The sequence below is a fragment of the Pristiophorus japonicus genome, chromosome 5 (genome assembly GCF_044704955.1).
Source record: "Pristiophorus japonicus isolate sPriJap1 chromosome 5, sPriJap1.hap1, whole genome shotgun sequence".
Taxonomy (NCBI): domain Eukaryota; kingdom Metazoa; phylum Chordata; class Chondrichthyes; family Pristiophoridae; genus Pristiophorus; species Pristiophorus japonicus.
The window spans coordinates 38,792,042-38,818,968 of NC_091981.1; the positions used below are offsets into that span (position 1 = coordinate 38,792,042).

Genomic DNA, 26,927 nt, shown 5'->3' on the forward strand with positions numbered 1-26,927 from the left:
CATAGGAAAGAAAATACCTCCTTTATCCGGCACCCTCAGGACCTGGCCTGTGCCGAATGAGGGATTTTCCGGATGAGGGGAGGTCATCGGCCCGAGGTGGGGGATGGGGAGGAGAGGCGGCTCGGGGGGAGCAGAGGAGGTCGCCCGAGGTCGCGGGGGGAGGAGGTCGCCCGAGGTCAGGGGGGAGGAGGTCAGCTGAGATCGGAGGGGAGGAGGTCACCCGAGGTCGGGGGGGAGGAGGACGCCTGAGGACAGGGGGAGGAGGTCGGCGGCCTGAGTGGGCCAAAGAGTCAGCACAGCCCGAGCAGTCCCAAGGATGCGGCTCACCGGCCCGACCCCCTGGAGGGAGCGCTGTGGGGAAGAGCAGCCGGCCCTAGGGCTGTGGCTGCAGGAGTTCCAGCAGGGCGATGGGGAGGAGGCAGCCGATAACCCTGGCATCGAGAAGGAAGATTATATTGGCGAGTACCCTGTCCGAATTTTTTTTTAATGTATGTTCTGAGACCGGTTGCAGGAATCCAGCAGTGTTTCGGGGCTGGCTGGCTGGGGGCTGGAAATGGGGCAGCGAGGAAGGCCGCAAAGGGCAAGAATCTTAAAGAAACAGAAACATAGATCTGCAACAAAATGATAAACAACAGAAAAATAGATAATCATTTAGAAAAATAAATAATTATAATCGCGGGAGTCGGCAGGGAAGGAAGGATTTTGACCGGCCGCATTCTGCGCATGCGCCACCCGACGGCCGGGAATGGTGCCGGATAAGGGAGTCCCAGATAAGAGAGGTTCAACCTGTATATCTTAACTTAACTATACACTCATGTTACCTGTATTTTAAGCATTTATTTAAAGACCTTTCTAAACAGGTTTACAGTCATTTTGAGATAATAAGAAAGAAGTATATCGAAGTATATAGTGTCAGCTGTGGCTCAGTGGGTAGCATACTCGCCTCTGAGTCAAAAGGCCGTGGGTTCAAGTCCCACTCTAGGGATTTGAGCACACAAATCTAGGCTGACACTCCAGTGCAGTGCTGAGAGAGTGCTGCACTACTGGAGGTGCTGTCTTTCAGATGAGATGTTAAAACAAGGTGTGTTTGCTCTCTCTACATAAAAGATCCCATGGCACTATTTTGAACGAGAGTAGGGGAGTTATCACCTATGTCCTGGCCAATATTTATCCCTCAATCAACATGACAAAAACAGATTATCTGGTCATCATCACATTGCTGTTTGTGGGAGCTTGTTGTGTGCAAATTGGCTGCTACATTTCCCACATTACAACAGTGACTACATTCCAAAAGTATTTCATTGGTGGTAAAGTGCTTTGAGACGTCTGGTGGTTGTGAAAGGCGCTATATATTTGCAAGTCTTTCTTTTAGAAAAGCATTAAAAAAATGTATGGGAATAATAAATAACAGCCGACTGAACTCACTGCCTACACTCATGGAACAAGCATGGCCACCTGGGTCTAATATTCCAACCTTTCGGAACTGGAACTGTGCATAAGCCACAATTTTGGTAGAGTGCGAGAAAATTGGGGAATGAGTCAGAAAGCCTATTTGCCAGGAGTTCAGGTTGAAGTGCTATAGTCAAAAATAAGAGGACTTGTTATGTTTGATGAGATATAAAATAGATTAAATTAACCAGATTCTAAGGGGGGAATTTTAACATGGAGGAGAGTGTGGGATTGGGAGCGGGTGGGTGGTTAAAGTTGGTGAAATTGACAGCATGTCGGGAAGCTGGCTCCACTCCGGCAACTTTCGGGTTTCACTCCAGCGCGTTAGGCTGTGGGTGCCCAATCCCCTTGGGGAATTAACAGATGTTAATCGCTCAATTAGAGAGATATTGACACAGATTTTTTAGCTTAACATGTAATCCACATCTTTCCCGGGCTTCCTAAAACTTGCCATGAAAGCAAGGCGAGACCCCAGTGCCAACTCAGGGAAATATGGCACTGCATACTCAGTACTAACAGCTGCTTTCTTACCTGCTAGTGGGAAAGGATGTTCACAGTACCTTTTCTGAGAGTTGACTTTCTACACTTCAGAGGTTTCTTCTACACTTTGGAGGTTTGATCAATCAGATTAGGATGGGTGGAGCTTATGCTGCCTTAGATAGGACCTCATATGAGGACCAACATGACCAGCAACAGCACCAGCAACAGTAAGGTTGATCACAGACCTGTAGCTAAACAGGAAAGAGGAGATCAGCAGAGAAGGGAGCAGTGGAGAAGGCAGCAGCAGAGAGGGCACCAGCAGCAGAGCAGGGAGCAGCAGAGAGGGGAGCAGGAGAGAGGTGCAGTTCACAGGAAGGCATAAACCGGCACATAGGGTCTACAGGCAGAGGATAAGCTTCCTTGACATGTTGAAACAGCAGTGTCTCAGGATGCTCAGATTGCTGCGTCAGGTGGTTACAGATAACTGCAGCAGCCTAAAAGAAAACCTGCTCCCTGCTGGACCTGGTGGCCATGTGTTATCAGTGGCAGTCAAAGTCACCTGGGTGTCATGGTACATCAGTCATTGAAAGTTGGCATGCAGGTATAGCAGGTGGTGAAGAAGGCAAATGGCATGTTGGCCTTCGTCGCGAGAGGATTTGAGTATAGGAGCAGGGAGGTCTTACTGCAGTTGAACAGGCCTTGGTGAGGCCACACCTTGAATATTGTGTACAGTTTTGGTCTCCTAATCTGAGGAAGGACATTCTTGCTATTGAGGGAGTGCAGCGAAGGTTCACCAGACTGATTCCCGTGATGGCTGGACTGACATACGAAGAAAGACTGGATCGACTTATATTCACTGGAATTTAGAAGAATGAGAGGGGATCTCATAGAATCATATAAAATTTTGACGGGATTGGACAGGTTAGATGCAGAAAGAATGTTCCCGATGTTTGGGAAGTCCAGAACCAGGGGTCACAGTCTAAGGATAAGGTGTTATGTATTTAACCTTTTGTAACCTGCATGACACCTGATCACCAGAGAGCCCATCTGTTGGAGTCCCAAGGGATCCCAGCATCCCTTGGGAGCACAGTATATAAGCAGGCCACCCAGAGGTACCAGCATTCTGGAGTCGTATTAAAGGAGCTACGGTCACACTTGCTCATTGTACACAGTACTCAGTTTCATTCTTTTTTATGAGTGTACCGTAAGGAGTAAGCCATTTAGGACCGAGATGAGGAGAAACTTCTTCACCCAGAGAATTGTAAACCTGTGGAATTCTCTACCACAGAAAGTTATTGAGGCCAGTTCATTAGATATATTCAAAGGGGAGTTAGATATGGCCCTTATGGCTAAAGGGATCAAGGGGTATGGAGAGAAAGCAAGAATGGGCTATTGAAATTGCATGATCAGTCATAATCATATTAAATGGTGATGCAGGCTCGAAGGGCCGAATGGCCTATTCCTGCACCTATTTTCTATGTTTCTATGCCCTCAACTTTTTTGCCTCTGGATCGTTCCAGGCCTTGGCTGGAGTCATTTGCAAGATCTCCCAGTCAGCGGCCCTAAGTAGATTAGGCAAGTCACTGATGGCAGGGCAGGAAATTATGTCAACCTGGCCTGTGATGATGCCAGTCAGATTGAGCGGGCACTCGGGTTTGTGGCTCTGACTGTCTTCTCACAGGTGTAGGGCATCATTGACTGCATGCACGTGTCAATCAAGGACCCCTAGATCACCCAACAGTATTTCTTAATTGCAAGTGCTTCCACGCCATCAAAGTGTAGCTGTATGCCTTGATCCTCCTGCAGGTCCAAATGCCGCTGCAGAGTGCAGCACACCACAAAAAATCTGGGCACCTTGGCTTGTGTGTACTGAAGGGCACCTCCAGATCTGTCAAGGCATCTGAAGCGCTCCCTGTTGGACCTGGTGGCTACGTGTTACCAGTGTGCAATCACAAAAAGATCCTTATGCAGGCATGTGCAAGAGTGTTTGACAGCTGCCATGATGCTTTCGTCTGGCGGCAGTACAATCTCCATGACGTCTTCACACCTGGAAGCAGAGTTAATGGGTGGCTGCTAGGAGACAAGGGATACCCACTTAAAATGTGGCTGATGTCACCGCTCAGAAATCTAAAGAATGATGCCCAAGAATGATACAATGAATGCCATATCACCACCAGTTGTGTCATCAAACAAGTCATCGGCATGCTTAAGATGCGCTTCAGGTGCCTCAACAGATCTGGAGGCGCCCTTCAGTACACACCAGTCAAGGTATCCAGAATGGTCTTGGTGTGCTGCGCTCTGCACAACATTGCACAGCATTGGGGTTTGGACTTGTAGGAGGATCAAGGCATACAGCACAGATCCTCTTCGGACAGGGGAGGGAGGGAAGGGTAAAGAGGGAGGGAAGGGGAGACAGAGAGGGGAGAGGAGGAATGAGGCGGAGTGAGAGAGGGATGGAGGGGAGTGAGAGAGGGAGGGAGGGAGATGGGAGGGAGGGGAGAGAGGGAGAGGGGGATGGAGGGGGAGGGAGAGAGGGAGAGGGGAGGGAAGGGGAGAGAGAGAGCGTGAGGGAGAGAGGAAGGGAGATAGAGAAGGGAGAGAGGACATCAGTGTTGATTCTATAGACGAAGATGATACTAATTTGATCGCAAGTGTTTTGCCGGTCTCTGCTAATTATAGAATAATACTGTTGGTAATATATAGTAAAGACTATTTTAAAAATTGTCTATTGGCATGTTGATGAATTTAGATCTTTTTTCCTCCTCTCCTCGTATGGTGTACTGTTTCATTGGTGCCAGCAGCCCGCATAGTGGGTGCTGGCAGTATATCATGGGAGGCATCATAAAGGAGTTTATTCCTATCCTCAGTCAACATCCATCAGATCGGAAGTCACTGGATGACAATAAGGCACAGAATTTTGGCTGATTTTTCACCTCCATAGCTTAAGAATGCTGATGTCAACTGCCATCTGATCAAGTAACTCAGCACAGATATGAGTTGAACATCCTGATCTGTACACCTCTTGAACCACACCATGTTGGTATACTTATCCATATTTTAAATATACGTTTTTAATAGACCTAGTGGCAGTGATTTTCAACTGCCGGCTGCCTGTTCATCACCTGAAAAATGGCCGGCCAGCAACTGAAAATCATGTGGGGTGTCTTGACCACCCCGTTAATGCCCAAGGCCTACCCAATGCAATTTTATGGAGGTCTATAAATGGGCGAGCTACTCAAACTGCCTCAAACAGGCAGTAGGCTGTCTTTATATGCAAACCACGGCCCTACGCTGGTTGTAGGACTCAGATTGAAATTTTCAAGAACAGATGGTCGGGACACACACTCCTCAAAGGGACCACTGGAGATCACACAAAAAAAACAGTCTAGGAAACTTTAAATTATTTTTGGTGGATCATGCAGGAGCACGAGTGCTCCTCGTTCTCGTCCCCCCTCCGGTCCAGCCCGCTACCCCACCCCCCCGGCCATCCCTTGGGCTCGGGCTTTACAGCGGCATCAATGGGAAAGCTGGGCCGCAACTCCGACTACTTTGCGCCCATTCCAGCGGAAGTCTAAGTACGCCTCCAGTGACTCTGATCAAATTTGGATAAATAAATAACATCTTTACCTTTTTCTCTGAGACTTTTGGTTGTATTTTTAAACCTCTCTTTGGTGTCATCTAAGCCATCTGTAAATATAAGTATCACCTGCAAAGAAATCATGTTGAAATATATTTAATGTAAATGGTTTACTCTTCAAGTAACACATTTAGTGAGCAGGAAACTGATTTAATGATTGTGCTCCTAAGACGGGCAGGTATCATGTAATAATTTCCGAACATGTAAGAGAAGACTGAATCTAATTGGTCTCATTTGTTGAATGGAAAAGTAGTAGGGCCGATTTTAACTCAGTCTGCCAGGCAAGAACGAGGCAGTCGTTGTCCTAAATTAGGAATTCTTAACTTACTGTCCTGTGCATCCTCCGAGGCCAGCCATCGCCAATTTGTCCAAAGCCTTTACAAGGGTATCCTAAGCACCTGCTTGAATCAGGTGGGAGCCTTATTAAATGATGCAAATCGGGGTCATATAACGCACATAGGACCCAGATTGCAATTTTGAGGTGCAAATGGGCAAAGCTGCACTGCGTCATACTTCGTCCATTTGTAGCGTGAGTCTCTGAACCACTGGTCCTCAAAGGACTTTTTCCTCTTCACCCCACCCCCCTACAGGCTCCATCTGTTGGACAGCTCAGCGTGGAAGCTGACTGGTTCTGGGAGGGCGGAAAACCAATGAGCTGCAGCCATTCATCGGTTCTCCGACAATAGTTACATTCACTCCTGGTGTGTTGTAACTAGAAAAGTGTAGCTGAGCTGGTTTGTGCCTCTAACCTTTCTTTGTCCCTCTCAACTGGTTACTTTTGACCCACCCAATGTTACCAGCTCCCAGTCACTTTCAGATTTTTTTAAAGTTTATGTTCAGCCTCAAATAGGAGTGGAAAACTAAATGCAGTAATATGTAGTTCACATGTCCTGCACCTTTATCAAAGTATTACCACGATATGTTTCGTAAAATCCCGTAACGTTTCATGGGAAGTTTAACTGAAAGATTGAAAGAAAAGCAGAAATGCTGGAAATACTCAGCAGGTCAGGCATCACCTATGGAGAGAGAAAATGAAAGATTTATTGTTCGAAGAATCCTTACCTTTGCCTTTGAGGTTGTTTCCCTAAATTTGTTCCCGAGTGATTCCAAATTCTCCACATTTAAATCAATTTTGGCTGTTGTTTGGATTGCTGTGAGGTTATTAATTATTTCTGGACTATAGTTTTCAAATTTTGTTTCAAAGACAACCTGACCAGTTTTACTCTGTATGTAAAATGCAACTCTCATTATTGGCTGGGAACCAGAGACACAACTGATATTACTCGCAGATGTGATTCTTTGCAAAATGTCCTCTAGCTTTAGTTGTAATTTTTGATGACCACTAAATATGTTCTCTGATCCAAACAATCCAGGGAGATCAAATCCCACAGCAATGTCTATGATGCAGTCTGCAAATCACATAAAACAAAAACAAACAGAAACCACATTTTTGCCTTTCATTTCACAAATAGTTTATGGACAAATTAGACTGCTATAATATATATATATTATAGTAGTCTAGTACATATCTATCTATCTATCTATCTATCTATCTATCTATCTATCTATCTATCTATCTATCTATCTATATACATCTGCACAGGATAGTGAGTTATTGCACAATACAATATTATATATAATGCTCTACAGCACAAAAAAGCATATCCTAGGACATCCTAAGCTATTTAAAAATATTTATCCTGCCTGTGACATTCAGCATTAGGAACCGATATTACTCATTAAATATATTTTTAAAAATCACTAATCTCTAAATGACATCGACAATAATCGATATGTGCTTGTGTGCTACAAGCTAATGATCACATATTGGTAGCTCACTCTTGTTTAGACTAATACTTTGTAATTCAGAGATGCCTATCTCTGTGATTCTCCAACTGGGGTCCAAAACAGGTGGTCGAAAGCCACATGGAGTGCCACAGTTCCTTATAGTCATTACTGATGGGGAAGCCAGAGATAAAAGCAACCCATCATCATCATCATCATAGGCAGTCCCTCGGAATTGAGGAAGACTTGCTTCCACTTTTAAAATGAGCCCTTAAGTGGCCGAACAGTCCAATATGAGAAGCACAGTCACTATCACAGGTGGGGCAGATAGTAGTTGAGGGAAAGGGTGGGTGGGACTGGTTTGCCACACGCTCTTTCCGCTGCCTGCGCTTGATTTTTGCATGCTCTCGCCGATGAGACTCGAGGTGCTCAGCGCCCTCCCGGATGCACTTCCTCCACTTAGGGCGGTCTTTGGCCAGGGACTCCCAGATGTCAGTGGGGATTGTAATGTACATGACAGGGATGTTGCACTTTATCAGGGAGGCTTTGAGGGTGTAGTTCTAACATTTCCTCTGCCCATCTTTGGCTCGTTTACCAGCTGAAGGTAAAGTTATTAGAGATGATAATGTTGATATCTTGGCCATTGGTGTACCTGGTGCCAGGGACTGGGAGAAATTTAGAACTCAGCAGAGGAGGACAAAGGGTTTGACTAGAGCAGGGAAAATAGAGTACGAGAGGAAGCTTGCAGGGAACATTAAGACGGACTGCAAAAGCTTCTATAGATATGTAAAGAGAAAAAGGTTAGTAAAGACAAACGTAGGTCCCATGCAGTCAGAATCAGGGGAAGTCATAATGAGGCACAAAGAAATGGCAGACCAATTGAACAAGTACTTTGGTTCAGTATTCACTAAGGAGGACACAAACAACCTTTCGGATATAAAAGGGGTCAGAGGGTCTAGTAAGAAGGAGGAACTGAGGGAAATCCTTATTAGTCGGGAAATTGTGTTGGGGAAATTGATGGGATTGAAGGCCGATAAATCCCAGGGCCTGATGGACTGCATCCCAGAGTACTTAAGTAGATGGCCTTGGAAATAGCATATGCATTGACAGTCATTTTTCAACATTCCATAGACTCTGGATCAGTTCCTATGGAATGGAGGGTAGCCAATGTTACCCCACTTTTTAAGAAAGGAGGGAGAGAGAAAACAGGGAATTATAGTCCGGTCAGCCTGACATCGGTAGTGGGTAAAATGATGCAATCAATTATTAAGGATGTCAAAGCAATGCTTTTGGAAAGAGGTGACATGATAGGTCCAAGTCAGCATGGATTTGTGAAAGGGAAATCATGCTTGACAAATCTTCTGGAATTTTTTGAGGATGTTTCCAGTAGAGTGGACAAGGGAGAACAGTTGACGTGGTGTATTTGGACTTTCAGAAGGCTTTCGACAAGGTCCCACACAAGAGATTAATGTGCAAAGTTAAAGCACATGGGATTGGGGGTAGTGTGCTGACGTGGATTGAGAACTGGTTGGCAGACAGGAAGCAAAGAGTAGGAGTAAATGGGTACTTTTCAGAATGGCAGGCAGTGACTAGTGGGGCACCGCAAGGTTCTGTGCTGAGGCCCCAGCTGTTTTCATTGTACATTAATGATTTAGATGAGGGGATTAAATGTAGTATCTCCAAATTTGCGGATTACACTAAGTTGGGTGGCAGTGTGAGCTGCGAGGAGGATGCTATGAGGCTGCAGAGTGACTTGGATAGATTAGGTGAGTGGGAAAATGCATGGCAGATGAAGTATAATGTGGATAAATGTGAGATTATCCACTTTTGTGGTAAAAACAGAGAGACAGACTATTATCTGAATGGTGACAGATTAGGAAAAGGGGAGGTGCAATGAGACCTGGGTGTCATGGTATATCAGTCATTGAAGGTTGGCATGCAGGTACAGCAGGTGGTTAAGAAAGCAAATGGCATGTTGGCCTTCATAGCGAGGGGATTTGAGTACAGGGGCAGGGAGGTGTTACTACAGTTGTACAGGGCCTTGGTGAGGCCACACCTGGAGTATTGTGTACAGTTTTGGTCTCCTAACTTGAGGAAGTACATTCTTGCTATTGAGGGAGTGCAGCGAAGGTTCACCAGACTGATTCCCGAGATGGCGGGACTGACATATCAAGAAAGACTGGATCAACTGGGCTTGTATTCACTGGAGTTCAGAAGAATGAGAGGGGATCTCATAGAATCGTTTAAAATTCTGACGGGTTTAGACAGGTTAGATGCAGGAAGAATGTTCCCAATGTTGGGGAAGTCCAGAAACAGGGGTCACTGTCTAAGGATAAGGGGTAAGCCATTTAGGACCGAGATGAGGAGAAACTTCTTCACCCAGAGAGTGGTGAACCTGTGGAATTCTCTACCACAGAAAGTTGTTGAGGCCAATTCAGTAAATATATTCAAAAAGGAGTTAGATGTAGTCCTTACTACTAGGGGGATCAAGGGGTATGGCGAGAAAGCAGGAATAGGTTACTGAAGTTGCATGTTCAGCCATGAACTCATTGAATGGTGGTGCAGGCTCGAAGGGCCGAATGCCCTACTCCTGCACCTATTTTCTATGTTTCTAACTTTTAAAGATTGGAGGATCGAATGACAGTTGGATTTATGTACAGAACTTTGATGGCTTGAAAAGTCTATCTAAAAATATTTCTAAAAGGTTATGAATTAAATGAGGCCAGGTAAGGGAAGATCTGTAAAAATAATTTCTAGATACTTTCGGTGATTGAGAGATTTGACTGACATATCTTTGAAATAATAATTGATTATACTTCCTGGGTGTTATTGTGTTGTCTCATTATAAGTGATAACTGGTGGAAAGATATAGAACACATTCAAGCTCAACGGGATGGAAATAAAAAAAGTTGCTTCCCCACTGAGAAGAAAACAAACATTCGCAACTTTTGAGTCTCATCATGTCACAGATGAGATGAGTTACCTGGCAAATGTATAGGAGGGAATTTTAACTCCACTGCCAGCAGAAAACAGGTGGGAGGACAGTTAAAATAGAGAAAGTGAACTACTTGCAATTACAATTTAAAAATGCTTGATTTTTCAGGCATATGAGGTGCCTGGCGGAGTCAGGTACATCATGCATTAATGCAAATTGGGGTCCTATTATATTAATAGGACCCAAAGCCATTTTAATCAGGAAATCATTGGGGTGCCCACGGTAAATGCCTCAACAGTAAGAACCTAGTCAGAATACAAAGAGGTTTTGTAAGGCAAGTTTAAAACTTTCCTTTGTTGGACAAGGAGAAGTACATCTCCCAATTTTCTTTTCATCAAATTACCCCCATGGGGCAGTAGCTTTGATTGTTTTGCAATGAAACACCTCTAGATTTTCTGCCAACCCGTTGCAATGGATTATTTTTCATCTTTGCCCTGAAATCTCCAGAATTACTTGATTTCATATAATTCGGCCAGAAATGTTGCAAAAGAGGCATTTGAGACATATGTTAAGAAATATTAAAAGATGATTCTAATTTTTTTTTTCTTGACACATTTCTCTCTCTCCCCTGAAAGTGTTTATACTTCCACAAAAGCAAATCACTCTTTTACCTTGCATAAGCGGTCATTATTAATGTATGCCTTGACAATGAGTGTCAGTGGGCTATTGCATTGCAGAGGTATCTCAGCTGAACCTGATCGTCACGAGTTGTCCACACATTTCAGCAAGGGTCAAGGCATTCCAATTGGGGCAAACCCTAGTGGATATTCTACTCTCTAACTTAGTGGTACTAAGGCAAGGTATAGGGCTAAAAATTCAATTCTGTACCGCCAGGTTTTTGGGTGCTATTGGTGCCGTTTTGGGTTGAAAGTGGCACCCGTGCCATGAGTGCACAATTCTGGTGTGAACTGTGCCGGATGCCATCTTGATGAGGAAATTAGCATTAGCGCTGGGAGCGTATGCCAAAAGTATGTAGAGTAGGCAGATCATGATGTCAATCAGCATGCAACTCTAATTTAATGCCAGCGCTGCCATTTTTGTCCTCAACATTGGAAGTACTGTCCTGTGTTAACCTCGCAAAGCTGAACTGGTGTTCAGCAGCTGCAAGGACTCTTTACCAGCTAAATTTAATGGGATCATCAAACACTCTCAGGTGAGTTGCTGATTAATTTCTATTGGTGTAGGTTTGTGGAAGTGTTTTGAGCTTTCTAGAGTTGATTAAAGTTGGTGAGGTGACAGGGAATGGTGTTGCAAGTGGAGAAGGCCTTGCTTGTGACTTTAAGGGTTCTGGTCAGACAACTTCCATTCAGGTGTGCTCAAGTTGTCAATCCCTTTGCCTGCAGCATGACAGGGAGATGGAGCAGAGGCAGTGGAGAAGAGGATAAACTGTTCGCAGAGGGAGAAGGAGAAGGTGGAAGAAGGGCTCTCAGCCGAAGGCTTTACCTGCCTAGAGTCTTCCGAGAGCAATTCTCTTACTCAATCTGAACGAAGAGCAGTGTGTTAAGCATCTGCACTTTACAAAGGCCGTGCTCACAGAACTCTGCCACCTCTTGCAACCAGTCCTGTAGCCTCACACCACGGCAAGGACAGCGGTGACAGTGGCTGTGAAAATGACCATGGCCCTGAATTTCCTTGCGTCGGAATCCTTCCAAGCTGGAGCAGGTGATATCTGTAACATCTCCCAGTTCGCCATCCATTGCTGCATAAGGGAGGGGACAGAAACTCTTTATGCCAGGAGAGGGGACTTCCATGTCTACTCTCTGACTAGAGGGAAACAGGTAGAGCGTGCACATAGCTTTGCCAATGTAGGGGGCTTCCCCATGCTGCAGGGTGGCATCAAATGCACGTGACTTTGCGGGCAGCGCATCTGAATGCTGAAATGTACCACAACTGCAAAGGTTACACTTGCTAAATTTGCAGAACATACTCAGCCCACAATGATGGTGAATGCCCGTTCTCCTGGCAGCAGTCTTTATGCTTTTATTCTGTGCCAGTCCGCTATTCCCACAGTATTTGAGCCACCAGGACAATCCAGAGGGTGGCCACTGGGCCACAGGGACTATCTGCTCATCACTGGGCTCAATACTCCACTTCGCAACCCATGCACGTGTGGACAGCATGCATACTATGAGAGCTATGCTGCCACATGGAATCTTATCGAGCAGACCATTGGCATCCTTAAACAAAACTTCTGATGCCTGGACCGCTGTGGAGGAGCCCTGCTGCACTCACCAGAACACTTTTCAAGATTTGATGTGATCTGCTGCATGCTCCACAACCTTGCCATCATAACGGCACAGCCTTTGCCACCAGGCATATGCGCACCAGCTGAGGAGGAAGAGGGGGTGGAGGATGAAACCAAAGAGGAGGACACTGAAGAGGAGGAAGCAGAAGAGAAAGAATGGGAAGGGAGGAGGCAGTCCAGACAGTCTCTTTCTGCCGTGATCGACTCAAGTGACTGTGGTACGAATGAATGCAACCCCATTTTCCCATTCAACAATAGTCCCACACCGTACCTTCCCTCTATTGCTGACCATCACAGCGTCCTCTTGCTCACAATGCTGAAATAAAAGCCATCACAAAGGAAACATTACAATCCAAATTTATCCATCAATCCATCCAATATAACCTAACAAAGTCAACTCATCAACCTAGTGCATTCCCTTGCTGCCGGTCTTCAGTGTGTCTTTTCCTGTCCTAGTGCTCCTATGAAGTGCTCCCCTTGTAGCTGCAGCATGGCTGGTAGAAGACTGCTGACTTTTAATGGGACAGACTACAGATGGCCTTGCAGGGTGACCTTGAGCAGCTCTGGGCCTAGATGGCCCAGCTGCTGCCTGCACCACCTTGGCATGGGCGGCAGCAGTCTGGGCTTGCTGGCTGACAGACAACAGCAAGAGTACTTACTGGCAGAGTGTCCATGGCGGGAGGACAAATGCTATCATCCTGTAGAGGACAGCAGGTTCGTCCTCCACGGAACCACTGGCACTACCCCGGGGTGGCACCTCAGCATTGCTAGCCATCGTGTGGAGGACAGATTGCAGGAATGCCATGATACCCTGCAAGCCCTTTTCCACACTATTAAACCCAGCCACGATGGCAGCACTCTAAGATTGCATGACAGCAAGCTGAGCCTGCATGAGAGTAGTCTGAGCTTGCATGACTTCAGTCTGAGCTTCCATTGCAGCACTCAGATGTAGGAAAGCTTGTACTGGTGTTGCAACGGAAGCTGAGACAATGGAAGCTGATACATCAACCATCAGATGCAGCAAGTGCACTCATGCATCTGCCCACCACTTTCATGTTGGAAAGGATGGGTTCCAAGCTCTGTGCAAAGCCCTGTGTAAGGCTGATTCCAGATTCCTCCATGCTCCTTGATATTGCACTCAGGTATTGCAAGCCTGCCAATGCACTAAGCATTTCATTGTGCATACCCTTGTGTATGATCTCCTGAAGTCCGTCCCATCTAAGTTCTCATCTGACTCCTCTGCAGCAGAACTCATGTGCAATCTTTCCCTCCGGAGAGTTAGCACCTTCGCTACCCTTTCCACCAGCCCTGGTTGCAGCCCACGTGTGCCTTCTGACTCGCCACGTGCAGATCCCGCCTCTAAACTACCCTCTAAATTATGTGCAGTGTCAGTATCTGAGCTGGTGGCTGCGACTGTCAGATTAAGTGATGGCCTTTCTTCTTCTTCACTCTACTCTCCTTGTTCTTCTACAACCACTGGATTGGATTTCTTGGGTTTATGTAATGAGAAAGGCACAAGGGTAGGATTGTGGTGAGGAGAGGGAGGGAAGTAGAGGTGCATGCTTAAACCATGTGCAGCTTGTTCATCAGAAGAGATTGTTGGATGATGGGGAAGTGGAATGTGAGAAGGGAAATTACTTATGAGGATGCCAGTTATGTGACACCTTTTCCTGCAAGAGAAAGGGAAGTGTCTCAGTGAGTGTGGCGCAATGTGTTTGGTTGATGAGCCTGTCATGGTTGAATCAGTGACAGTGTATGCAAGCTGTGGGATGCGGGTTTGAGGCTTGCGGCAGTGATCAGTGTGTGAGGGTGAGGTGAAGCTACGAATGTGGGGTATGGGTCGTGTTTGGTAGAGATTGTTGGTAGGTAAGTGATGGTGCTGTGTGAAGCTACGAATGTGGGGTATGGGTCGTGTTTGGTAGAGATTGTTGGTAGGTAAGTGATGGTGCTGTGTGAAGCTAGTGGTGCAGATGGTGAGATATGGCATTCGAAGATGAATTCATTGACCTTGACCACCTCGTGTGAGGTCATTAAGCGTCTTCCTGCACTGCGCCCACGTCTTCAGGACTACACTGCTGGCGTTCACCACAGTAGCAATCTGGTTCCACTGTACTTTGGGTTTGTTGTCTGAGGGCCTCCTGGCTCCCTGTGGAAAGAGGACTTCTCTTCCTACTGACCTCCTACATCCATGTCTCCAATGCTGCCTCGGAGAACCTTAGTGCAAGATCTCTGCCCTGTTGTGTCATCATCACTTGATTTTTTCCCGCTGTTTTCCTCAGCCAGTTGAATGATCTGCTGCAACCAACTTTTAAGAGTTGCAGACTGCCTTTAAGTAGTACAGGCTAGCTTTAATTTGTGCTAGCCTCGCATGAACTTGAGCTCCCTGCTGAGCATCAGCCACTCAGCAGTGCGTTCAGCACTGGGCTGAACACCACAATCATGGAAATGAGCAGGCAGCACGAAGTTCGTGTGTTGCCTGCAGTCCTCCAAACGAGCACAGGTTGTTTGCGCAACGTGATTCCTGTTTCCTGGGTCAAATGAATTTCTAGGGCATGGTACCCTTGCCACCTCCTGGCTGAGATCAGCTAGTAGCAAAGATTGGGGATTAACTCTGGAAACTTCATGGCCTGTATGGCTCAGCGACTTACTGGGTAAAGTTGCTAAACCATCAGAGAAACTCGGTCTTAATGTTTTTTAAGTTTTAAATGTTGAATCTAGATTTTTATCTAATCTTCAAATATTGAAAAGCTTCACTATAAAAATTCAGTGATGTCTACAGATTGGTGTTTTGCATTCTTGTCTTTTGGGGTTTTTTTTATATATAAAAGAAGATATCCTCCTTTCGTAACATTTTGAACATGAGTTTATTAATTATCATTTCTTTTTCAGGAAAGTGAAACATAACAGGACAATGTAAAAAGTGTTTTTGTGGCTGAAGTAAATAGGACTCAAGCAATAACTGTATGGGCAAAATTTCAGGAGACATCACGGACACAGTTGTGGCTTATTGGAAAATCCTGGTTGCAATGTCTGCGATCTTTCATCTTTTTGATTTCAATGGACAGATATTGTTTTCCTAAATGATGGATCAGAAAGCATAAAAGATGTACAATTAGATGCTATAAAGAAGTTCTTGAAAGAAGTGGTGAAGATGTTTGTTGTCAATCGAGAAGAGGCCCACACTGAAAAGGCTCAATATAGCAAGGAGACGCAAGCAGAAAATTATCTGAATGTGTCCGATTCCCAAACTACATTACATGGCAAAATTCAGAAGATCAATCAGCTTAAGGAGCGAACCTATACTGGAGCGGCACCAACATTTATCAAGGAATTATTTGAACCATTAGCAGGAAATCAAAAGCAGGACACGGGGCCTGAATATCTCTTTTTGATTACAGATGGTGACTCACGTGACCCTGTAGGTGGTCCAGCTAAAGATCCGCGGCAGGGGAGGTTAAGATTATTGTATCGGTGTTGGAGAATTATATACCCATCAACTGAGAATTATTACTGGAGATGATAAGAATATGATTAAAGTTGCCAATTTCAATTTAATTAACGTTAAACAGAGTTGCCCGTGATGTCTGTAGTGTTCCTTGTTCAGGAGTTAAGTGTAATTCTGTGAGTAATAACACCTTTCTAACTCGTTGGGCTCAATTTTCCCCAAGCCAGTTTTCTAGCATAGTGCCAGAGTTACACCCGTTTTTCTCGGCGTGAAATACGCCAAAAATAACTTGACAAAGTTTCCCCGATGTATAATTCTAATTTGGCATGGCACAGCGCAGCGTGTCCAGTCACCTCGTGGGGTGGAGCCTCCTGTCTGCGCCGAAAAATGATGTCGCATCTTCTGAGCATGCGCGGGAGAAAAAAGTTACGCTTTTGATTTCGTTGCAATGGATGCGCATGCCCAATACAGCTTCGAGTTGGCAATCGGCCATTTTTAAAGAGCCAGTTGTGTATGTGAGCACGTTGAGTGCTGTGTGAGAACATTGGAAAAATCGCAGCTGCAGCAGTACAAGATGCAACGCAATGCAAGGACCAAGAATTTCTTACAGGAAGAAGTGGAGGCACCAGTTACTGTGATTGAGAATAGATGGCAGGAGCTCCACATCAGCAGAGGTGACATAAAAGTTCCACCAAAAGAAATGAAGAAACGCTGGAACCAAGTTGCCAAAGAGTACTGCACAATGGTGACCACCATGAGATCGGGAGGCCAGTGCAAAAAGAAGTGGTAGGACCTTGGTCAAGTAGTTAGTGTAAGTAATATTTTCATTTATTCAATGCAATTGCAATTGTAAATGTGACCATCTGTATATGTTCCAGACACCCTCTTTAAAAAGTTAGGTTTTCATCTTTGCAGAGCAAGTTGGCACATAATAAAAGGGAAAGAACTCAAACAGGCAGGCCTGGCAAATCTGCACCCATTAACACCCTTGGAAGAGAGGGTTGCTGCTTTGATGGGTCCTGCCTGGAATAAAGCAATCTGTACTGCATAAGCTGGGCCCACACTCGAGGGAGAGGGTAAGCCCTGCAAATTCATCATGTCCTTCAAATCAGCCTGCTGCCTGGCCTGTGATTTGTGAGCCTATACATGCCACCACCCTGCCCTCTCCTCTGCTGCTAACCATTTAACTGTTCTGTTATATTTTGCAGAACTTGAAGTCAACCCTGACGATGCAGAAGGACATAAGAACATAAGAAATAGGAGCAGGAGTAGGCCATATGGCCCCTCGAGCCTGCTCCACCATTTAATACGATCATGGCTGATCCGATCATGCACTCAGGTCCACTTCCCTGCCCGCTCCCCATAACCCCTTTATCCCTCATCGGTTAAGAAGCTGTCTATCTCTGTCTTAAATTTATTCAATGTCCCAACTTCCACAGCTCTCTGAGGCAGCAAATTCCACAGATTTACAACCCTCTGAGAGAAGAAATTCCTCCTCATAGTTTTAAATGAGTGGCCTCTTATTCTAAGATTATACCCCCTAGTTCTAGTCTCCCCCATCAGTGGAAACACCCTCTCTGCCTCCACCCTGTCAAGCCCCCTCATAATCTAATACGTTTCGATAAGATCACCTCTCATTCTTCTGAATTCCAATGAGTAGAGGCTCAACTTCCTCAACCTTTCCTCATAAGTCAACCCCCTCATCTCTGGAATCAACCTAATGAACCTTCTCTGAACTGCCTCCAAAGCAAGTATATCCTTTCGGAAATATGGAAACCAAAACTGTATGCGGTATTCCAGGTATGACCTTACCAAGGGCCCATCATTGCCTAAGCCGTTTTTTCGGCGCACTGACCTGAAGTGTGCCGACTTTGCACTCCGGAAAGGGAGCAAGAAAATAGGGGCCCCATCCTGGCCGCTCTTTGGAGTCCCCGGAGTCATGGCGTGGCGTGCAGTCTGAAGGGGGGGGGGGAGGGGCGGAGCAACAGGCCAGCGCAGAAAGCACTGCCGGCACCTGCGCGCATGCTCAGTGAGGGCTGCGCGCATGCTCCTGCCCTCCCAGCGCGTCCTGTAGGCTGTGAGCAGGACTCGATGCTCGCAGCCCCTATCCCCGGCCGAAAGGATGCCCGATTTCACCGCACCCTATCCCCGGCCGAGTGGCCTCCCGCAGCGGCCGACCGGCCGGCCGGCTGAGTTCCCGGGTGAGGTAGGACTTCGGTTCTATTTTTTATTTAGTGGTTGTGTGTGCTTGAGAGTTTTGATTGGTGGGGGCGGTGGTGGAGGAGGAGAGTTTTGGTGGGGGGGAGGAGGAGAGTTTTTTTGGGGGGAGAAAGAGTGTATGGGGGGGGAAGAGAAAGTGTGTATGGTGGGGGGGGAGGAGGAGGAGAGTTTTGAGGGAGGGGGAGGAGAAAGTGTTTTTGCGGGGGGTGAGGGGAGAGAAAAAGTGTTATGTATACCAGCATGTCTCTCTCTCTCTGGCTACTCCTTGCCGTGGCATCGCGGCCAGCAGCTCGCATTTCTCCGGTACGATTTACTTCATTTTTATTAGTAGTTTAATTGTTTCAGCTTTTCCTTGCAATGTTTGGTGCTTGGTTGTTGAGCTCCTCTCCAGTTCCCTTCCCTCCCCTATCCCTGCCCTAATGTCTGCCGAATGTGCGCTGCTTTTTCTTCACTGCCCGCAAGGTTTTTCAGAGCTGGCCACATACGCTGACCTAAGTCGATTTCGAGTAAGTTTTAGCTGGCCAAAGTGGCATAAATGGCCAAAACTGGCATGTGTCTGGGGAAGTCCCCTTTTGGAAAAAAAAACTGACCAAAAAAAAAATCGTACCTAACTGACTTACTCTAGAGCAAATTTTGGGGGGAAAATGGCATTTTTTTAAACTTACGCCAGAAAAAACAACTTAATCCAAAAAAATTGATGCAAGTCATGGCCAAAATATGGGCCCACATATCCTGTATAACTGGAGCAAGACTTCCCTGCTTTTATACTCCATCCCCTTTGCAATAAAGGCGAAGATACCATTGGCCTTCTTGATCACTTGCTGTACCTGCATACTAACCTTTTGTGTTTTGTGCACAAGTACCTCCAGGTCCCGCTGTACTGCAGCACTTTGCAATTTTTCTCCATTTAAATAATAACTTGCTTTTTGATTTTTTTCTGCCAAAGTGCATGACCACACACTTTCCAACATTATAATCCATCTGCCAAATTTTTGCCCACTCACTTAGCATGTCTATGTCCTTTTGCAGATTTTTTGTGTCCTTCTCACACATTACTTTTCCTCCCATCTTTGCATCATCACCAAACTTGGCTACATTACTCTCAGTCCCTTCTTCCAAGTCGTTAATATGGACTATAAATAGTTGGAGTCCTAGCACTGATCCCTGCGGCACCCCACTAGTTACTGATTGCCAACCTGAGAATGAACCATTCATCCCGACTCTCTGTTTTCTGTTAGTTAGCCAATTCTCTATCCCTGCTAATATATTACCTCCAACCCCGTGAACTTTTATCTTGTGCAGACGCGGATGAGCCTGAAGAGGAGAACATCTTCCAATCCAAACCTCCAGACCAAGAACATGGGGGTGAGGGGGAGAGGGAGGCGATGGAGCTGGATGAAGCTCCCACTGTTGTACTGACTTTGGAGGAGGTGCCACTCATGGAGGTGACAGCCTCTTCCGTGGCTAGTGGTTTGAGTGCTGGTGGGACATTCCATGGTTTCACACCTTCCGAGGTTGTGGGTCCCAGTGGTGTGGTGCAGCGAGGGACACCCAGGACCCACCTTCCGAGGTTGCAGGACCCAGTGGTGCTGTGCAGCGAGGGACACCCAGGGCCCCACCTTCCGAGGTTGCGGGTCCCAGTGGTGTGATGCAGCGAGGGACACTCAGGGCCCCACCTTTCGAGGTTGCAGGACCCAGTGATGTGGTGCAGCGAGGCACACCAGGACCCCATCTTCCGAGGTAGTAGGTCCCAGTGGTGGGGCGCAGCGAGGCACACCCAGGGCCCCACCGTCTCATGCGACGGGTCCCAGTGGTGGGGTGCAGCGAGGTACACCCATGGGGAGGAGGGGAAGAAGAGCTCAACTGCGCTCTTGTGAGGTGCAGGATCTAACAGATGTGGTTCAGATGATGTCATTGAGTGCGGAGAGCATTGACCTTACCCGATCACTTCTGGATGCCATCAGTGGGGTGAGTAATGAGATAGTGGGACTGCCGGGAGAAGTGTTAAGTCTTGGATGAAGAATCAGACTAGATACTGCAAGCTCAAAGTAAGTGTGACCGTAGTCCTTTATTACAGATCTCAGGGTGCCTCTCCAACTTGTGAGGCCTCCTTATATACAGGTGCTCCCAAGGGATTTTGGGATCGCTTGGGACTCCAGGGGATAAGCCCTCTGGTGGTTAGACATGGTAATTACAGGTTTACATACATAACAACACTCTCCCCAAAGTCAATCGTGTTACTATTTACAAATTGAGTCGATCTGGGGCCTTCCGTTCTCTGGTTGATCGTCTCGGTGCAAATGCTGGTGTTGGTGAGTCGTTTGTTGGGTCTTTGCAGGGCTGCTGCACAGCTGGCCTTGCTGGACTGCTGGGGGTGATCATGATAAGTATTCTGTTGAAGCTTCCTGCTCTCTACCTGTTCATGTAGATCAGGGTGGACTAACGAGAGCCTTGTCTTAAGTGTCCTTTTCATGAGCAGCTCAGCGGGAGGGACCCCGGTGAGCGGGCGGGGTCTTGTGCAGTAACTAAACAAGACTCAGGATAAGCAAGTCTGCAGTGAGCCTTCAGTTCCCCTTTTCAAGTTCTGCTTGATCGTTTGAACTGCTCGTTCTGCCTGACCGTTGGACGCTGGCTTAAACGGGGCAGACATGACATGTTTGACCCCATTGCGGGTCATGAATTCCTTTGAATTCGGCACTAGTAAAGCACAGCCCATTGTCACTTACAAGATCATCAGGCAGGCCGTGCATGGCAAACATGTCCTGTAGGCTTTCAATGGTGGCGGCGGACATGCTTGCCGACATTATCACACATTTAATCCACTTGGAGTATGCATCTACAACCACTAAAAACATTTTTCCCAAGAATGGGCCTGCATAGTCGACATGAACCCTAGACCATGGTTTGGAAGGCCAAGACCATAAACTTAGTGGCGCCTCCCTGGGTGCATTGCTTAACTGGGAACATTTATTACATTTGTGCACACAGGACTCTAAGTCTGCATTGATACCGGGCCACCACACGTGGGATCTGGCTATCGCTTTCATCATTACAATGCCTGGGTGGGTACTGTGGAGAACACTAATGAAAGTGTCCCTGCCCTTTTTTAGTACAACCAGCTGATTACCCCATAAGAGGCAGTCTGCCTTTTTAGACATTTCATCTTTGCGCTGCTGGTACGGGTTTATTTCTTCCTGCATCTCTAACGGGACACGAGACCATCTCCCATGGAGCACACAGTTTTTTTTACTAAGGACAGGAAGGTGTTCTGGCTCATCCAGATTCTAATCTGTTGGGTGGTAACAGGTGATTGCTCACTCTCGAATGCTTCCATTACCATAACTAAATCAGCGGGCTGTGCCATCTCTACCCCAGTGGTGGGCAATGGTAGCCTACTGAGAGCATCGGCATAGTTTTCTGTGCCTGGCCTGTGGCGGATGGCGTAGTTATATGCGGACAACATGAGCGCCCATCTCTGGATGCGGGGGCCGATACATTTGTATTTATCCCCCTATTTTCAGAAAAGAGGAATATAAGCGGCTTATGGTCGGTTTCCAATTCAAATTTGAACCCGAACAGATATTGATGCATTTTCTTCACTCCATAAACACACACTAACGCTTCTTTTTCGATCATACTGTAGGCCCTCTCGGCCTTAGATAGACTTCTGGATGCATAAGCAACCGGTTTCAATTTCCCAAATTCATTAGCTTGTTGCAATACACACCCGACCCCGTACGATGACGCATCACATGCTAGTAGCAAACGTTGACATGGATCGTACAACACAAGCAATTTGTTTGAACATAACAGCTTCCTAGCTTTCTCAAAGTCATTTTCTTGGCTTTTACCCCATACCCATTCATCTCCTTTATGCAGTAAAGAGCGCAGGGGTTCTAACAATGTGCTAAGACCCGGTAAGAAGTTACCAAAGTAGTTCAGGAGTCCTAGAAACAACCACAGCTCCGTCACATTCTGTGATCTTGGTGCATTTTTGTTTGCCTCCACTTTTGAATCGGTGGGCCTGATGCCATCCGCCGCGATTCTTCTCCCCAGGAACTTCACTTCAGGTGCCAGGAAAATGCACTTTGAGAGTTTTAGCCTGAGCCCCACATGATTAAGCCGACTAAGAACCTCTTCCAGGTTCTGCAGGTGCTCGACGGTGTCCCGACCTGTAACCAAGATGTCGTCCTGGAAGACCATGGTGCGCGGGACTGACTTCAGCAAGCTTTCCATGTTCCTCTGAAATATCGCCGCAGCTGATTGAATTCCAAACGGGCATCTGTTGTAAACGAAAAGACCTTTGTGCATGTTGATGCAGGTGAGGCCTTTCGAAGATTCCTCCAGCTCCTGCATCATGTAGGCCAAGGTTAAGTCCAGCTTCGTGACCATTTTCCCTCCCGCCAGCGTCGCAAATAGGTCGTCTGCCTTTGGTAGCAGGTATTGATCCTGCAGTGAGAAACGATTAATAGTTACTTTGTGATCACCACAGATTCTGACGGTGCCATCCCCCTTGAGGACTGGAACAATCGGACTGGCCCACTCATTGAATTCGATCGGCGAAATGATGCCCTCTCGTTGCAACCTGTCCAGCTTGATCTCCACCCTCTCGCTCATCATTTAAGGTACCACTATCACCTTGTGATGGATGGGTCACGCACCCGGAATCAAATAGATCTGCACTTTTGCTCCTTGGAACTTACCGATGCCTGGTTCGAACAGCGCGGAGAACTTGCTTAGGACCTGGGCACGTGAGTTGCCGTCGACGGACGAAAGCGCTCAGACGTCGTCCCAGTTCCAGCATATCTTCCCCAGCCAGCTCCTGCCGAACAGCATGGGGCCATCGCCCGGTACCACCCAGAGTGGTAAATCGTGCACCGCTCCATCGTAGGAGACCTTTACGATAGCACTGCCAATTACGGGAATCAGTTCCTTTGTGTACATTCTAAGTTTGGTACAAATAGGAGTCAGGGCTGGCCTTGAAGCCTTATTGCGCCATAACTTATGGAAAGTCTTTTTACTCAGTTCCATGGACACCGGGAGTCCATTTAATTCAACCTTCAGCATTATCGGGGGACACTTTGTGATAAATGTGTGCACCCCATATACTTCTGCCTCCTCGGTCTGAGGCTCTGGTTCGTCATGATCCACCGTGGATCTGTCCTCCTCTGCAACATGGTGGTTTGCAGGATTAGCAGGGTTTGCAGCTTGCCTGCACATACATTGGAGGTGTTCCATTGTTTCACAGCCCTTGCAAACGTATCCTTTGAAGCGGCATGAATGGAATCGATGATCACCCCCGAAGCGCCAACAAGGTGTTAATTGCCTTGTATTCACCACTCTTGATGGTGGACTCTGAGTCATCTACGGTCGTGCAGCTACAGGCGTGTAAGTCCTGCCATGTACATTTCGATTCGAAAACAACATTACTTTGTTCACAGTACTTGCAGCAGCACTAGTGTGCTGGGAAATTTGTTTGGTATTGTCACTGGTGGAGATAAATGCCTGGGCTGTCGCTGTGGCTTTACTCAAGGTCGGGGTCTCTACAGTCAAAAGTTTGCGAAGTATTACTTCATGGCCAATGCCAAGTACAAAGAAGTCCCTGAGCATGTGCTCCAAGTGCCCTTCAAATTCATAATGTCCTGCAAGGCACCTTAGCAGCTCGCCACTTCCTTGCCTTCAGACCTCTTGTATGTGTAGAACTGATACCTCGCCATCAGAATGCTTTCCTTCGGGTTTAGATGCTCCCAGACCAGTGTGCACAACTCATCGTATGACTTGTCTGTGGGTTTTGCTGGATCGAGCAGGTTTTTCATGAGGCCATACGTTGGTGCCCTGCAAATGGTGAGGAGGATCGCCCTTCGTTTGGCAGCGTTCGCTTCTCCTTCCACCTCATTGGCCACGAAGTATTGGTCAAGTCGCTCTCCGAAGGTTTCCCAATCATCTCCCTCTGAAAATTTCTCCAGGATGCCCACAGTTCTCTGCATTGTGGCATTGGGGTTCGTCATCTGTATCTCGTCGCCAGTTGTTAAGTCCTGGATAAAGGGTCAGATTGATACTGCAAGCTCAAAGTAAGTGTGACCGTAGTCCTTTATTACAGATATCAGAGTGCCTCTCTTTATATACAGGTGCTCCCAAGGGATTGTGGGATCCCTTGGGACTCCAGGGGATAAGCCCTCTGGTGGTTAGACATGGTAATAACAGGTTTCTATACATTACAAGTAGTAACAGCAATGACATGAGAAATGGGAACGATATCTGGGACCATCAGTGAGGGAATAATGGCCATGAGGGAGGGAATGTCAGAGGTAGTGCAAACACGTCACTGACTATGAGGGAGGGAATGTTGCAGGTAGTTCAGACAGTTTTGTTTAATATGAGGGAGGGAATGTTGCAGGTCGTTGAGACACTGTCAGGGCGCATGAGGGATGGCATATTGGAGTTAGCTGCTGCAATAAGGGAACACACCCAGACCCCATGCCCATTGACAGAAACTGCCACTCCCACTCCAATCCCCTCATCAGCCTCTGAAGAGCCCAAAGCCGGGCCCTCCAGCTTGCCGCCTGGGCCCTCCAACTTGCCGCCTGACACCGACGCCCCCCTCCCCCCCCCCACTCCTCAAGAGGTGCGCAGCACCCAAGATGTTAGAAAGAATAAGCTCGGTACCAAGCCCAGAAACATTGCGCCAGTGTCCAATACCAAGTGCAGCGGACAGTCTTCGAATAAGGGGGATGAGAGATGGGTGGGTACAGCCTTTCTTTGCTGCTGTTGTTGTTGTTATTATTGTTGTTACTGTTGTGACTGTTCTCAAATTAAAAGCTTTTTGTAAGTTTTGTAAATTTACAAGTTTATAAAACTTTGTAAGTGATCTTAAAGAGTGATCTTAAAATATTACAAGAAAGTTGATACCAGAATAATTTTATTAAAGTTAAGTTTACATTGTTAAACTTTTGAATACATTTTACATTTAAACATGAATCATGTTCCATTAACACAACACAACATTACGGAACAGCTCCAAACAGTAAACATGGTCCATGTGGAATAGTTGTCACTAAGCCCTCAGGCATCAATAAAGCGTTAATGGAGGAGCTACTGGCGCAAGGCTTGAGCAATTGTTAAAGGGGCATGATGGCCCGCCCTCCTCCGCTATCATGCTCCAGCCTCAGGCACTTGCATAGCTTCCTCATCCTCGTCGTCCTCCTCCTCCTCCTGCTCGTCATCTGCATCTTCCACATCATTATCATCAGCCACTCTCCCACAAGTGGGTCTTCCACTACCAGGCACTGCTGCCTTATGATGACTAAGTTATGCAGCATGCAGCACGCAACAGTGAACGACCAACAATTTTCAGGGAAGTACAGCAAGTAGCCTCTGGAATGGTCCAGGCATCGGAAACTCTGTTTCAAGATGCCAATGGTCCTCTCTATGATGCTGCGCGTCGCAATGTGCGACATGTTGTATTCACGGTCAGCTTCTGTCCGGGTTACACGTAGGGGCATCATGAGTCAGATGGTGAGGCCTTATCCTTTGTCTCCCAGTATCCAGCTCTGCCCTTCTGGCTGCTACTTCTGAAACATGGCAAATATAACGCTGTCGAGTAGCATGAACGCATCATGGGTGCTCCCAGGGTATCATGCATTGACTGACATGATATGATACATGTCGTCACACATGAACTGTACATTAATGGAGTGGAAGCCTTTTCTGTTCCTGTACATCTCGGAATCCTCCAAAGGTGCTTGCAAGGCGATGTGGGTATAATCAATGCAGCCCTGTACCTTGGGGAAGCCAGCAATCCTGGATAAGCCCCCAGCCCTGTCATGGATTGCTTGGGCGGTCATGAGGAACTTTATGAAGTAATTCCTCCGCATATACAGTGCAGCCTTCACCTGGTGAATGCAGACATGTGTTGCATATTGAGAGATGATGCACACATCCCCAGTTGTAGCTTGAAACGAGTCGGAGGCATAGAATGAAAGTGCAGCTGTAACCTTCACTTCAACTGACAAAGTAATCCTCCTCTTGCTTCTAGGTTGCAGGTCTGCTTTGACCAACTCACAGATCTCACTACAACTTCTTTGTGGAAATGCAGCCTTCTGACACAGTCTGCATCACTCAGGTGGAGGTATGAACGCCTGTCTCGATATACTCAAGGTGGGTAAAGCCTCCTGCCCAACACACTACGGGCGCTGAAGTTCCTGATGTGATGAAGTCAAATCAATTGTTTCCTACGTAGCAGAAGGCTCGCACATGATGCAGAAGGCTCACACAAGGTATGGCATTGTCAGTATTGCTCCCATACTTAAATTTACCCTTTGAAAGAAGCTCAAAATGGCAGGAAAGCAGGCAGGCAGGACAGGTTTGAAGTTCTCTTTCTCCCCAAGATCTGTATGGATGGACCATACCCAAGGTCTTGCGACTTCTCTTCTCTCCCCCACCCCCCCTTAACTAATTGCCGTCTTGTGACTTCTCCTCTCCCTCCCTTAACTAATTACAATCTTGTGACTTCTCTTCTCTCCCCCTCCTTAACTAATTACAGTCTTGTGACTTCTCTTCTCTCCCCCCGCCATTAACTAATTACAGTCTTGTGACTTCTCCCTTTTTCTCTCCTCCCGCCCCCCCCCCCCCCACTCATTGCAGTCTTCCGTGTAGAAGGTTTCCGATCAGC

General features: G+C 46.8%; 1 protein-coding gene across 1 annotated transcript in view; it reads right to left on the minus strand.

Moving 5' to 3' along the window:
- LOC139264069 (collagen alpha-3(VI) chain-like) overlaps positions 1–26,927 on the minus strand; it is a 176,618-nt gene that overhangs the window by 143,158 nt on the left and 6,533 nt on the right. Inside the window, exons 2-3 of the mRNA XM_070880166.1 lie at positions 6,629–6,975; positions 5,557–5,635 (exon numbers count right to left, since the gene is read on the minus strand). Of these exons, the coding sequence (XP_070736267.1) occupies positions 5,557–5,635; positions 6,629–6,975 (426 nt within the window). The remainder of the gene's footprint in view (positions 1–5,556; positions 5,636–6,628; positions 6,976–26,927) is intronic.